This window comes from Aplidium turbinatum, chromosome 16, assembly GCF_918807975.1.
Source record: "Aplidium turbinatum chromosome 16, kaAplTurb1.1, whole genome shotgun sequence".
NCBI classification, from domain to species: domain Eukaryota; kingdom Metazoa; phylum Chordata; class Ascidiacea; order Aplousobranchia; family Polyclinidae; genus Aplidium; species Aplidium turbinatum.
The window spans coordinates 1,400,287-1,415,191 of record NC_137487.1 but is presented as its reverse complement, the minus strand read 5'-3'; the positions used below and the strand labels follow the sequence as shown (position 1 = coordinate 1,415,191).

Genomic DNA, 14,905 nt, shown 5'->3' with positions numbered 1-14,905 from the left:
TAAGCCATTGCTTGTTGGTTATTTGTATTTGTTTCACTTTTTTTTTATTAGAGCTGCAGTTTCTGTTCGAAACATCACCACAGTACACGACAGGTATCGTAAAGCTTTAGATTGAAAATTTATAAGATATTTTGAAAAAATTAATATGAAACAAAGTTTAACTTAATTCGTAAACTTTGCTAGATAAACTGAAGTACTAAAGAAATCGAGCGCAGATTCGGAATCGGAGCAAAAAAATCATTCAGAAAATTTTACTTGTATCTCTGATAAATAAAATTAGTAAAAATTTGTTGACCAGTGCAAGTGATAGTTTTTAACTGTACTCGATATAAACTCTATTTGTAAAGTAAACTCTCCAGATTTGTTTATTGCTTCCAATAAAAAAGAAAACACATTCCAAAGATATCACAGATTATGATAAAATGGTAGGTATGATGCTATCACTAGGATGGCTGCAGTTTACAAGGCTAACAAAGTCAGTTGTTATCCGTTATGCAAACACAAATAAATAGGCGAATGAAATATTACAAAACAGTGGATAAAGAACAATATAAAAAGTAAACTCTTAGACAACGCAGTGAGGTGCACGGGAGAATGAAAACACCAACATACCAATCCAATGCCTGACGCGCGTGGAGAGATATCATTGTGATTCCCAATTAATATCGGATTTCTTATCCTTGTCCCGGTGTCATCGCCATACCCTGTCGTCACCGACATTGCCGCTATGCCGACCTTTTCGTTATTCACCATAACAAAGTCGATAAAATGTACGGCCCCCACGTTAACCCATTCAGCTCCTTTTTCACAGTTCCATGCTGTGAGGGAGTAAAACCTGGCAGCACTTGGTGTACTCGAGCTGCATCTGTTGACCGGTGAAACAAATTAACGAGGAAAACTGAATGAAGCACGAAGCTTAACAATGCAAAGATGATAAATTTCTTAAGTGTAAACTCTTTTGTGTATAATAAAGATTATAAAAATATAATAAAATAAGAAATTATTTTTGAAGTTCCAAAATCTAGTATTTGTCAATAAAACTAGTCAGTGTTTAGGATATCTAGCCAGCATAGTATAGGCTATAAGTAAATCCAGGCAATGAAAAGCGGTTTGCCAGGGTCGATTGGAATTTCCAAGAACCACGTCAGTTGTTTGAAAATTCCAATCAACTTTTTTCGTAGCGAAACTTTTCTTTAAAAAATAATTCTAAAATAATCAGAACTAACAAAATATATTACTGTATCTCCGGATTTTTGTTTCAAACAACAAGCCTGCTAATGGCTTAGCTCGTTGATGCAGACTAGCTACGGGTTGAAGCAATGCCAATTTAAAAATCGCTTAGATTTATTATGGTGACTTGGTAGGGATGCTTTCTCTGAGTAGCCTACTTTGCCAGTTGAACACAATACATACTTGAAGTATTAAGTTTAAAGCATGTTATTGTGTTTAACAATTCTTTTTTTCTTTCCATGGCATGGAAAGATGACAAAAAAGAATTCAAAAAACGAGTGAATATTCGCCTTTGGAACAAAAACGGTGACGAGAATCTGGTTTGCTTCTACGTGTGCGCGGATAGCCATCAGCTTACGTAGAAGCCCAACCTTGCATCTTAGTCTGGGTATTGATAGCATTTGCTGTATAATCTTCAAGTTCTGTAGATCTAAAACTAGCACATTAAAATTTAAGTTCACATTGAGATCGCGACGTCGCGACCGTGCAAAAGTTTAAACTGATCTTCCCGTTTCGATCGCACGTTATAGCGTTTGCGTTTCGTCGCTTACAGCCTACCTTCGTCTAGGTGTTAGCTATGTTTGGCATGTATTGTATGGACAAAAATAAAAGTAAACTGAACACCAGACCTTCGATAACAAAATGTTTTCTTGCGTTCTGCGAATGACTACAGCCTAAACTACTACGAGATGTTGAAAACGAGAACTGACGTTATTTCCGACGTTTCGTCACTTCAGTTTAGTTTGTTGTTATTTCTGACCATCACGGCAAAAAACAATATATGCCAAACATAGCAGAGGTATAGAAAAAGGTAGAAGCGCCAAACCTTATTAAGAGGGCTGAAATATGTTGTTCATGTGTGAGGCTATCACACATTTAAAGCTTTATAATGGCGATTTGTTGTGAGTTACGTTGGTGAAGTGAAGTAGCAGTTGTGTTGGGACTTACTTCGACCCTTGGGCTGGAAAGTAGTTTTCGAATATCCACAAGCCAAACCATCCTTGGGAGTGAACAGTGTTGTTTTGAAAGACTCCGAGTTCGACTTTTTGTGGGCAAACATTGCTAGTAAATGAAGGGCCATCCGGGTGCGAGTGCATGCGATACCAAAAGCCGAAGTGTGTTCCCCCTGCTGCGTGGTTGTGCTGGATCACATTGTTTGGGTTGGTTACCCAGTAAGCAGCTGAAAGAATAATTTACAACAATCAACGACTCAATGGTAACCACCAATCCATAAAATAAAAGCAATCACATTTATTCTATAATGCAACTGATAGATGACGTATCCGATTACGCTTACACATCACCTGGCGTGATGTCATCATTCAGCAATGACGTGCTTTGTTTGACGAAAACAACCAGATTATACTGAATGATGTTCCCTGTCTCAATTCCATCTTCTATAAAGATAGCACCTCCCATGACGTCATAAACCACATTGGCCTCAACAAGAAGATTATGAGTTCCTGCAAAAAGCAACTGAGTGTTGTTAACTTTTCAAGAGCAGTTCTCAATACTGGTCTTTCTATCCCCTTATGTCAGTGGATCTCAAACTATGGGTCGCGACCCAAGCATGGGTCGCGAAGGGTCAGAAAATGGATCGTGCAGAGACGATCTAAATCTGGCAAAATGAGACTGTTGTAAATTAATTTATAAATAAACTATTTTTTCTTCTATTGAGTTTTTTAATCCCAACATCAACAATTATTGCGTCTTACGTTTTTATATGGCTTCTCTTATCAAAATCAATTATGGCAAGCAGTTTTACCGGCATTTAAGTCACTTCCTTCAATAAATCACGGTAAACGTAAATTATTCTCTAAGTCTAAGTTGACAATTCAAGATTTCTAAAATATTTTTTTTAATTTGAAGTTTATTTTTATCTGCGATCCTAGTGCTGGCAAGGAGGGACTATGTAACTAACAATTCTAAACAATGATTGTTTGTGAGGTGTCTTGATAACAAACTGAGCCTATGGCACAAATGATTATGTTCCTTTAATTTACATTCGGAGGAGCATTGGCTTCGAAATGTAGCAAGTAGATGTAGTATGGTATGCAATCTACATGTGTGTTTCTTGATTCGCAAAAATGATCTGCTGCAATGTAAGTAGAGTCTAGCATCAGATTAGGATATGGGGTTACATTAACCTTAACAATCAAATAGGCTACTGCGACTAGAGCTATGAGCTTGTAAGCAGAACACGAAACAATTAAAATCGTAATGTGCATTTCGTATTACTGTACACCACACCACTCAGTTTGAAAAACACAGCTGTCAAACTAACGCGTTTTTATCATTTTACTTTACCTTTTTATCATTTTCCGCTTTATTCATGCTGCTGTTCTTTTTAACATTTTTACTTTTCTACTGTATATTTTCTATTTATATATAATTGCTGTAGATCCTTTTGCGTGCTAATCGCATATTGTGCTGGCGCGCCAGCAAGTGTCCGAGCAGTGAAGGAAAAGTTCCAGATTAAGCAGCTCTGATATGAAAGCATTAGTTTGATTCACATAAAATAGCTGCATGGCCAAGTGGTGAGAACCCTAGTACGGTACTCGAAAGGGTGGCGGCTCGTCACCACTCATGTGTCTTTGGCAGGACACTTAAAGGCCAGAAGGTTGACAAGAAGATTGGCTTCCTTGCCTTCTACATCTTCCTCGGAAATTCCTCACATCTACAGGAAATGATATCGGATTCATGGATGCAATTGACGTTTTGACGAAAACGTTGTTCCGCTTAACGTCAACGCTGTAAACTGTAAAGGATGTCATCAGCTCCAACGAACTTCGCCTTACCATTGAACAACCTAAGTGTACGTCATCAAGGTCAAGGAAGCCAAACCCTGCGTCTGTACAAGCCACTCAAGTCAATGAGAAGACTAAACATTTTCGTTTACGACGATAGATGGTGATGGCTATTAACAGCCAAACATACAAGATCAACGCTGGAGTCAAAAGTAACCGACCCGGTCAAAAGTAACCGACCCTAACTTAACGTCGTTCGAGAGTCTCATAAATCAAGTTGTATGTGATTCACTTACCATGAATGGTGATCGCTCGATTGAAAGTTTGGTGAATGGCACACCGCTTCACGTACATACCCTGCACACTTCCCATCAAGTGCCAGTGGATGGGGTATCTAAAAATAAGAAGGCCAGACTGCAATTTCCAACATGGTCGCAACTTTGATATTGCACAGCACACTAAAGAAAACGATATGCCACGGCATTGATATGTCGCGATATAACTCTGGTGAGCCACAAAGAAACTTCAATGTACTTACAGCTCAGTTGGTTACTGCGTGACTTTTCTTCCCAGTGCTATTCTTCTCCTTATTCTGGTGAGTTATTAGAATCCCAGCTTATTTTTGAAATATCAATTCCTTCACTGTTTCAATTTCTTGATTATAGATCTTGATATTTATGTTATTTGCTTTACCAGTTGTTATAATTTTTGTTTTTTTGATGTTGAGTTTCAATCCAGCCCTTTCACTTTCCTTTTTCACTTTGTTGATTAAGTATTCAAGATCTTGTACGTTCTCGACCAAAAGGGTAGTGTCATCTGCATATCTCAAGTTGTTTATAATTCTTCCACCGATTTTCACTCCTCTATTGAAATTATTCAACCCTGCTCTCCTCATGACCATTTTTGTGTACATATTAAATAGAGAAGGAGATAAAATGCAACCTTGGCTTGTTCCTTTTTCTATTTTAAACCAGGCTGTATTTCCGTATGCTGTTCGAACTGTAGCTTCTTGATGTTCATACAGTGACCTTATGAGTTCCAGCAGGTGCATTGGCGTTCCTATGTCTCTCAGACAACTCCAAAGAATGTTACGTTGGATAACATCAAAAGCTTTCGAATAATCAATAAAACACATGTACAGATCTTTTTTGTACTCCCTGCTGGTTTGCATAATCCATCTGAGATTTGCAATTTGGTCACCGGTACCTTTGCCTTTTCTAAATCCAGCTTGCTCATCTGGCATTTCTCTTTCAATAATTGAGCCCAGTCGTTTTTGGATGATTTTCAAAAGAATTTTGCTTGCATGAGGTATTAAGGCTATGGTTCGATAGTTTGAACATGTCCGTATGTCTCCTTTCTTTGGAATTGGGATAAATATTGATCTTTTCCAATCTTTTGGCCATTCTTGTGATTTCCAAATATATTGGCATAAGGCCAATAGTATTTGAGTTGGCACATGTCAGTAATTCTGCTGGAATTCCATCGACTCCTGGTGCTTTTTGTTAAGATAGTTGGTCTCTTGCCCAGATAACTTCTTTATCCAGTATATCTGGTTCAAGATCAAATTGTTGACTTTTATATTCTTCAATCTGTAGTTGCAGTTGAGGGTCCTGATATAACTGCTCAACATACTCCTTCCACCGATTCAAAATTGCTTGTTTGTCGTGCAAATCTTCTCCATTTTCTCCACCTACTGTAGCATTCTTGGCCTTGAAGGTTGATCTTGCTTTCTTTACTTGTGAGTAAAGCTCTCGCATGTTCCCAGTTTTACTTGCTGATTCCATCTTCCTACATTTTTCTTCCCACTATATGTTTTTATCTTTCCGAGCTTGTCTTTGGAATTCAGCATTTAGCTTTTTGAATTGTAATCTGTTTCCATTTGCTTTTGCTTTCCTTCTATGTTCTGCTATATTAATTGTCACAGGGGAAATCCATTTAGCAGATTTGGATGCCTTTTTACTCGGTACATTATTTGCAGCTGCGTCCAAGATCTTTTCCTTTATATTGTCTGTCCCATATCATATCCGCTTGCTTATTTTCAGTGTTTAGAAATTTCAAACTGTTTTCAACTTCGGCTATATAATTTGGTCCAATCTGTTCTGTGTCAAATTTCATGTTTCTTTTTTCTTGTTTTTTAACGGCGTTGCAAAATCGTACCTTTTAGTTTGGTTACTAGCGACTGGTGATCTGTTCCACAGTCAGCTCGGAGATATATCTTTGTCGCCAGAGTGGAGACACACTTAGTCTAATCAAGTTTAAAAAAGTTGAGAAAAGAAATTGATTCTGGTCACTCTAAAAGTAAGATTTTCCGAATTGATTAAAAATTAACCCTAACCGTACATTTTTGATAAGCTTTTGTTCACCGCAAAATTTAGTTTAAAGAAAAAAGAAATTGACTTCGATGGGCGTCGAACCGTTCTGCCGTGATTTTGGTAAACCTAATAACCGCCATTTTGCCAAAACTGACTTTTTTGCATTTTTCTACGTTTAAAGACTTCATGCATCTCCTGACAAAAATTTGTGTCCCAATGTAGTTTGGTTTTCGAGATAATTGGTGTGTAAAACCTAACATATTCTAATCTTTGCAAGAATAATTTTCTGAAACCTAACATTTCCCAAGGCAGCAAAAAGCTTTTATATCATTTGGAGACAGTAAAAAGGAAAAACATCTAAGAAAATGTCAGTCAAACACTAGCAGTAGCTGTAACCAAAATCTGCAAAATGTGACAAACCAGGCCGCATCTCCAGGTGGCCATGGCTAGCCTAAAATTGTCCGTCCGAACACACTAGATTTTCTTTTCATTAAATGCCGTATCATTTACGTCTCGTCGATCAGTTTAACTTTTCGTAGCCTACTGGTGTATTGATGGCTTAGTTGACTTTACGGTACGCTAAATAACTTAGCTTGCATACAATTATAAAGATTTTAAAGCAGAGACCCAGGAGTACGCTACTCAGTGTGTTTGGTCATTTCTAATTTACGGTAGCCTACCAGAAGCTGTGTAGCCAATGTAGTAGGCTACGGTAGTAGGCTACAATAAGGCGGTTAAAGTCAACATCGAGAGTATATATTAGGTTTTATCATACAAACCTAATACATTTTTTGTCACTAGTTATCTGACAAAACCAAATATACGCCATGTTTTAACAAACAAACAAAAATCTGGCTCAAATTTCATTCTGAAAAATTTTGTTTCGTTGTCCGTTCCAGCCTTACAAAAGTCAACTTCGAATGTTTTACCTTGGTAATTTTACAGCTATAAACACAAAAAGTCGTTTATTTAGAAAACTTAAAAATGGCGGATATTAGATTCTGCCAAATCAAGGCAGCGTTGTCCTCGCGAACATAAGGCAAAAGACGAAACCACTGAACCAAACGCGTCAACGAAAAACGATTGCATTCACACGGTATAAATACAAACTCTATGCGAAGTAACAAAAAGTTCGTTGGAAAAAAAATTTCGTGACCGGGCCGCATATTTACAAAAGGTTCCCTATTTTGTGCCTATCTCGAAAACTGACCAATCAGAAGCCGTATCGCTTTCTTACGTCATTGCGTCATTTACGTTTTCTTTCTTTGGTCTTCTGCTAGTTGTCTTAATGTCTGGTACAGGAGCAGGCTGGCAGGTTAAAGTTCGCAAGTTAGTCAGTTAATTGAAATGAATGAAAGCGCGCATAAAATAATTATCAATGGAAAATGAGTTAGTGTAATTTTCTTGGCACTCGATGTAGCAGTTATAGCAAGTTAGTCAGTTAACTGTAGCCTACTGGTGCAAGTGAAATTGAGCCTGACAAATTGGCAATGTTAATTTTTTTTTGTTTTGGTAGCCTAACCTAGGCAATTGCTGGCATCATGGCTTCTCAGGTAGCCTACCACCTGTGCAATTGGTAAAGCGGTTAGAACGTTACAAACTTGAGAAAGCCTGTGCAATTAATATCTTTCTCCAAGCTGGCTAATAAAACCACAGATAGTCTAGGCTGGTTGCCAGGGGCAGCAAAGTTGCCAAAGTTTAAAAATGAACAGCTGTTTCGAATATTGAAATTAAGAGAGCGAGGAGGTTCTGCTATTAACATTTTCTATTTCTACGCATAAATTCGTTGTCCTTGAAAGATTTCTGATTTCATCAGAATTGTAAGGCATGCAGTGCATGTATGGAGAATACGCCACTGAATTAAGCAATGTTTTATTAAAATTGCACACATTTTGTCCCCTAAAGTGGTTCTGTACGGTTATAGCTGTAGGCCTAGGCTAAAATAGGAAGTAAATCAATATTGGCTAACTAAAAGGCTAGCTTGTTAGTAGTCCAGAAAGTTATTTATAAACAAAAGTATATACAATACACATACATATGATAAGTTTCTGGGCAGCCGATTGTAGCATCGAATAGACCGGGAAGAACACCCCTTCTTCATACATACATATGTTAAATTTTAGTAGCAATCCAAGGTTTTAATCGGATCTTTCATTTAGGTTTTATTGTGATTAATTCAGTGCTTTAATAATCTATATTTGTGAAGTGGGGTTTGTGTGTTGTGTAACAAGCTGTAAAAGTGGGTACAAGTCTTGCAAGACTGCAGTGAAAGTACCAATGTTTTAATTTCCGAAAGATGAAGAAATGAAAAAAAGATGCTGCCTGTTTCATAAATTTAATGGCAAATGTGTGGAAAATCATGTCTGTTACAACACCTACAAAAGGTAAGAATAAGATCAAAAGAATGGCTTTAGTTTGATTGTTAAATTTAATTAATTAGATTGAAATTGTGTAGAGGGACAACAGTACTTATTACGGCCCAGCAAATAAGTTTTGCTCATTTATTCACCGTCTTCTGACTTAAAAAAGGTTCGTTTTGGCAAGGATAGTAGGTCTAAATTGTATGTTGTGTACCAATGGGTGTACACTACTCAGAAATTGCTAATGTGCACTGTATTTTTTCAGCTTTTGGAAAAAGAGATGAGATGTGTTCTCCAATTGAAGCTGATGGAATCAAACAACAACCGAGTTTGACCTTCTTGGGAAAAGCTAGAGATCTATTTATACTTTGGAAAAAAGAAACCTTTCTGGGCTCACTTCACAGACATTTACTGCATGCATTCAGACCATGGGTGCGGTTCCAGAGTTTGCGCAACATTGATAACCAACCATCATTTCACCTATGTTATTTGTTATACCTCACAGCCAATGGAGTTGCTACTCTCATATACACCTTAACAGTGTTTTCAAGCGTGCTTGGTATTGTACTGTAATGTTTATTATATGCTTACTTCACATTTATTTACAACCAATCGTATGAAGTAAATATTGGTGAAGTTGCTGTTGTATTCTTATTGAATAAGATCAAATTTTCATTGATTAGCAATACCTTATTGTGGCAGGGTAGATTGTTTATCAGTGTGATTTGACTACATAATCTCCAGGTCATTCCGGACTATTTTTGATGGCCATATCTCGAAGAAGTATTTGATTATTTTTTATTTCTTTTTTTTAACAGGTGATATATTTTATTAAATACAGGTCATCTTTACGAAGCAGACACAAAATGCTGACTTTTAATAAGTAATCACCCTATCTACGAAGGGATAGGCCTATAGCTGTTTGCATGATTAACTGTCTTAGTCATTGGTTAAGTATATTTACGTCTACTTGTGTATATCACGAAACATAGTGTAATCTAGAATATTTGACTTGGGTAAATTTGATCAAAGTGTTGGAAGCATTAATTACGTTGTTCAAATTGCTTGTGTCATCAATCTTATCATTTACTTGCTTCCTTGATTGTCACTATTGCATGGTATTGTGCTCTGTCATGTTACACCATCTGATGTATCTTCTTAAAGAAGTAAATTGTAGTAAATGAATTTTATGCATAACGTTTATGTTTTCATCTTACCAATAAAGTATCCTTAAAGATGACAATCATATTCCAATCATATGCAGGACATATTTAAGCAGGATGAAGAGCAGCTGTTTACATTTGAATCATACCAGGTGGTAAGATTATTGGCAGCCTATCAACGAGCTCCTGCAGAGAGTGATCTTTGTGACCATAGATCAATATAAACTGTTTAAAGGTATGAACGCTGATCCTCTAGACAAGTTCCATGCAACGCACTTCTCTGCAGTGGCGTAGCAGCCACTTGGCGGTTCTGGCTCTGCGCCAGGGGCGGCAAAATGAGGCTGCACAGTGCACACAGCACGAGAAATGAAGTAATGCAAAAATAAATAAAAAGTAAAACAAGAAAATGATTTACAAAGAGACAGCTAGTACACCTTAAAAAATTTAAGGATATAACAACAGCTAAAAAGCTCGAGTTGCTTCTTGCGTGATGTTGGATAGCTGTAGCCTGTACTTCGTCTGTTGTTCAATTTTTAGTAACATTTATTACGTCATAAATCTAGAGGAGTTTCTCAAAATCATAAAGCCGTATTTACGTTCTACCATGAATGATGATCGGCTATCAGCTCTATCGATTCTTTCTATAGAAAGAGATTACGTTCAAAAACTTGATTTTGAAGATATTATCGCTGATTTTGCTTCGGCGAAAGCTCGAAAAATTCAATTTTGAGGCGGCTATTGATCTTCTTCTTCTTCAACAGATTGATCATGTTTGATCAGCTGTGATCTCCCTTATGAACTGCCTCCATTTTGTTCTGTCCTTTGATTTTATTAGTGTTTCCGGTATGCTTTTTATTCCTGTAATTTGCTTGATATTGTCAAAATATTTCATTTTTTGTCGTCCTTTTGTTCGTTTGCCTTGCACCATCCCAGTCAACATTGAATTTTCCAACGAGTTGCTTCTTGCTATGTGTCCGAAATATCTCAATTTTCTAAGGTTAATGTTATTAATCAGACTCCATTTATCGTTTATTTGTTGGGAAACAAATTCATTTGTTTTTCTTTCCATCCAGCTGATGCGTAATAGTCTTCTGTGACACCAGGTTTCAAAACTTTTTAACTTTTTAATGTCACGTTTTTTGCATGTCCAAATTTCACATCCATATATCAATCATATGTGGCAATTGGGAAAACGAGAATTCGCAGCAATCTTAATTTTGTGTTTTTAGCTATTGATCTATTATTTGCTTAATACATTTGTTGTCCATTTTTTGTCTTTTATTTTGTCGTTGAGTCTTCCACATTTTTCTTTTATTTCATTAGAAAAACAAAGATATCCTTACTTAACGCCAACGGTTTGATTTCTAATATGCTTTGTATTTTGCATTTGGGTTGCAAACGCAGAAAGTTATGAGTCAAAATTTGTAAATTATAAAGTCAAGATTTCAACTTCAGTGAAATGTTTGCAACATATATAGGAATGAGATGTAGGGGTGAAATGCTTTCTTTTTGTCCGATAGTCCAAATCTAAAATTGCAGATAAAATGTATTGTAAGAATTGGATAATCATCACGGTTCATTACTGCACATTGTATATTCAGTGATTATTTGATATATACAAAAATATTACGTGATATAGCCTGCCACAGTACTAGCCTAGCGATTAGCCTGCCAGACAGCAGAGCAGACATGAACAACGAGCAAACTAAGGTTGCCAGATGTTTTTAAAATTTATAGCCCAACTGCTACTGAAAAGTAGCCCAGTCGTCGAAAGTGATGAAACAAGTCCAGAATATAGTCAAAGATTTTTTTGTGAATATAAAACAAAACAAGAAAAAACGCCACTGCTAACATTTTTCCGCGACTTTGAAATAAAACTAGCCTAACGCCAGGGGAAAACCGCAAAACTGGCAATCCTGGAGAAAACCTACGAACTCGACGCAATCACGCAAAGAAACTTTGCAAATGAGTTGACGTAAGAAAGCTATACGGCTTCTGATTGGTCAGTTTTCGAGATAGGCACAAAATAGGGAGCCTTTTGTAAATATGCGACCGGGCCTGCGTCAGTGGTTCAAAGCTTCTACAAGTATGCGACACTGCCAGGATTAAGCTCTGCAAAAAGCTTTCCCAGTCCGAGAATAAAGATTCAATCAGTCAATCAATCATTACTTTTCAGCTAACCTATTTTTGTTATCATCAGCATACATGTTGCGGTTAATACTGAACCAAACATGAGAATGTTCTCAGCTACATCAAAGGTAGGATATTTGCATTCACTATATTTTCACACTTATATGTTTTGGATGATGCTGTGCTCCAGGATTGTAAAAGTTGATTAATTGATTGATTGATTGATTTGGTTGACGAGTCTGACGTCAACCATTCTGATTCATTGCGTTTGAAGAAAAATTAAAGTTGAAAACATTTAAAACTTTCCCTTGAACAGATTTAGGCCGATGCTTTGAACCTGTAATGGTATTAATTTTGAGATAAATTTTGGTTTTATTTAATGGTCCAATCGATCAAAATTAACGATAAAACGTAGTTATCTTGAGGGTTGAGTAATTAGCGAACCTCCCCAAGCGGAAGGCTTGTCCTGCATAAGTCACTTCCACTCCTTCTATCCTCGCTTTGATATCAGGAGAATCAGGTTCTTTGGAGTGGATCATGATAGAAGCGCCAAATTGGTCATTGCCGATTTCTTCACCGAAGCGGCCCTGTGAAGTAGAAACCTTTAATTTCTAATGCTCAGGACGACTACTGGTTGTTGTCGCTGCTCATTTATTGTTCTCCGCAGTTGTATTTTTGCTATCAACAGATGTGTATAACAACTGGAGCAACAGCTGTTTTAAATTGCATTGAAAAGTTATGAACGATAAAAAAGTAGGCTATTATTGCTTGCAGTTGGTATTAATTTTGTAAGGTGTAGTTGATTGTTTTTGCCGTCGAAGACGTGCGCTGTATGCCCCTGTTCTGCCCTGTTGACGTTGGACCGTTGTTGAATTTGTTATAATTTGAATTCAATTATTCAATCCAATTTTGGTAAAGAGGTGACTTTCTTCAACCATAGGCAGATAAAACCACGCAACCACAAGGCATTTAACATAATACATTAAAGTGAACATAAAACTATAAAGTAGATCTTACTCTGATGCCTACTCAGCTTGTTTGTACAACAAGTATCACGTACCCCGTGGTGCAAATTCATTTGTAACTTAGTCGTGCAGTTGCCTTTTCTTAATGTAATTTTTCGTCTGTCTGTATGTTTTCCACTCCATTGCTTTTAATCGTTGCGTGTTTCTCGATGCTTTTAGTTAGTTGTTTAGTTAGTTAGTTACGGTAGTCACTGTCAAGAAGTGAAATTTATTGTAGTTTATAATTATTTACAGATTCCTGATGAGGACTTAAGTTAAGTCGAAAACGTTTGAATGTTGAGCTATTTGTAAATATGTAATATACTGTTGTAATGCTCAACCCTGTGTTATTGTTGTGTCTTGCCTGTCTTTGGTTCATGGAATTGCTAATTAAACTACTTTGCTTGCTACCAGTTTGTGTTACTGCCTCTTATTGTGTCCATTAAGATGCTAGAGTGCATTAGAAGATAGCGAGTGAGCAGTTTCAGAGATAAGCGAAAATTCGATAGCCTATTTTGAAAAAATTCAAACCAGGTGAACCAGGGTCAAACGTTAATATTTTTTTGTAAAATTTGGTGTAGGAGATACATTTACCAAAAGGAACAATATTCCAAACTGACGAAAAATTTAAAGGAAAAAAAATTTTTTTTGGAGATTTTGCGCCAGCCTAATGCCCCTGTTCCGCCCTGTTGACGTTGGACCGTTGTTGAATTTGTTATAATTTGAATTCAATTATTCAATCCAATTTTGGTAAAGAGGTGACTTTCTTCAACCATAGGCAGATAAAACCACGCAACCACAAGGCATTTAACATAATACATTAAAGTGAACATAAAACTATAAAGTACGAACGTTTTCGGCCATACACATGTTAGCCCTTTTCAAGTAACGAAATATATCTGATTTTATATCTACATTGAAAATAAATAACTGATTTACACAATGAATTGAAAAACGGAACGCATAAGAATGAAACGACAAAACACGGGAGAAAGGCACATCACATGGCGGTTAATTCCGCGAGGCAAAAAAACGCATCATATGACGAAGAAAAAGACATAGCCTAAAGCAGATAGGAAGCGCATGCGGCAAACAACTGCGTATTGAGGCGAGGATTGCAGGATTTTATGAGCAAAGCCTCGTAGATTTTGGTGTCAAATTCGGTGAAACATTTACGTACAACTCTAAAAGACTTATTTATTTTGAATGTAGATGCAAAATCAGTTATTTTTCGTGACTTGAAAAGAGCTAACATGTGTATGGCCAAAAACGTTCGTAGTTTATAGTTTACGTTCACTTTAATGTATTATATATGCCTTGTGGTTGCTTGGTTTTATCTGTCTAATTATTCAATCGTAGACAAAGCAATACCAAAAGCAAAATTAATAGCAACAAACTTGGTACTTGGGTTTGGCGAAGACCAACCAATATTCACTTCCTTTGTAACTTCAACTCTGTATGCCTTTCTAACTACCAATCTGGATTGATCAAGTGCCTACGCAAGCACGAGACATTTGATCTAATCTGCATAGTTTTAATAATAAAGTCAGTCGATTACGTTCTTATTTTAATGCCAACAACTATCCCTCATCGTTTTTTTAATAAAGTGCTCAGAGAGTTTTTGGGTTCACCTTGTACTGACTCTTAAGCGGAGGAACGTAGACGCGTATTAAAAAAAATTCTCACTGTTTCTTTTCTTGGAAAAGAATTCAAACGTTTTATCAAGAATATGTCTAATTTTATTAAATTGAAGTTCAACAGTGATGTTATTCCGTGTATAAAACTTTTAAAGTTGATTATTATTTTCAGCTTAAATCTAGCACTCCCTCTTATTTGTCTTCAAATGTCGTGTACAAGTTCACTAGTTCCCACGACGCGAACTGCGCATACATTGGTATGTCCACGCGACATTTGGCCACGAAGGTGAGAGAGCATGTGTATTTAACTACTCTCAACAGA

The 14,905-nt window shown here is 36.7% G+C and overlaps 1 protein-coding gene across 1 annotated transcript in view; it reads right to left on the bottom strand.

The window, feature by feature from the left end:
* The window catches only part of LOC145785375 (fibrocystin-L-like), a 150,909-nt gene that overhangs the window by 60,931 nt on the left and 75,073 nt on the right, over nt 1-14,905 (bottom strand). The window contains exons 30-34 of the mRNA XM_082597030.1: nt 12,387-12,529; nt 4,274-4,371; nt 2,535-2,693; nt 2,179-2,410; nt 613-865 (exon numbers count right to left, since the gene is read on the bottom strand). Of these exons, the coding sequence (XP_082453156.1) occupies nt 613-865; nt 2,179-2,410; nt 2,535-2,693; nt 4,274-4,371; nt 12,387-12,529 (885 nt within the window). The remainder of the gene's footprint in view (nt 1-612; nt 866-2,178; nt 2,411-2,534; nt 2,694-4,273; nt 4,372-12,386; nt 12,530-14,905) is intronic.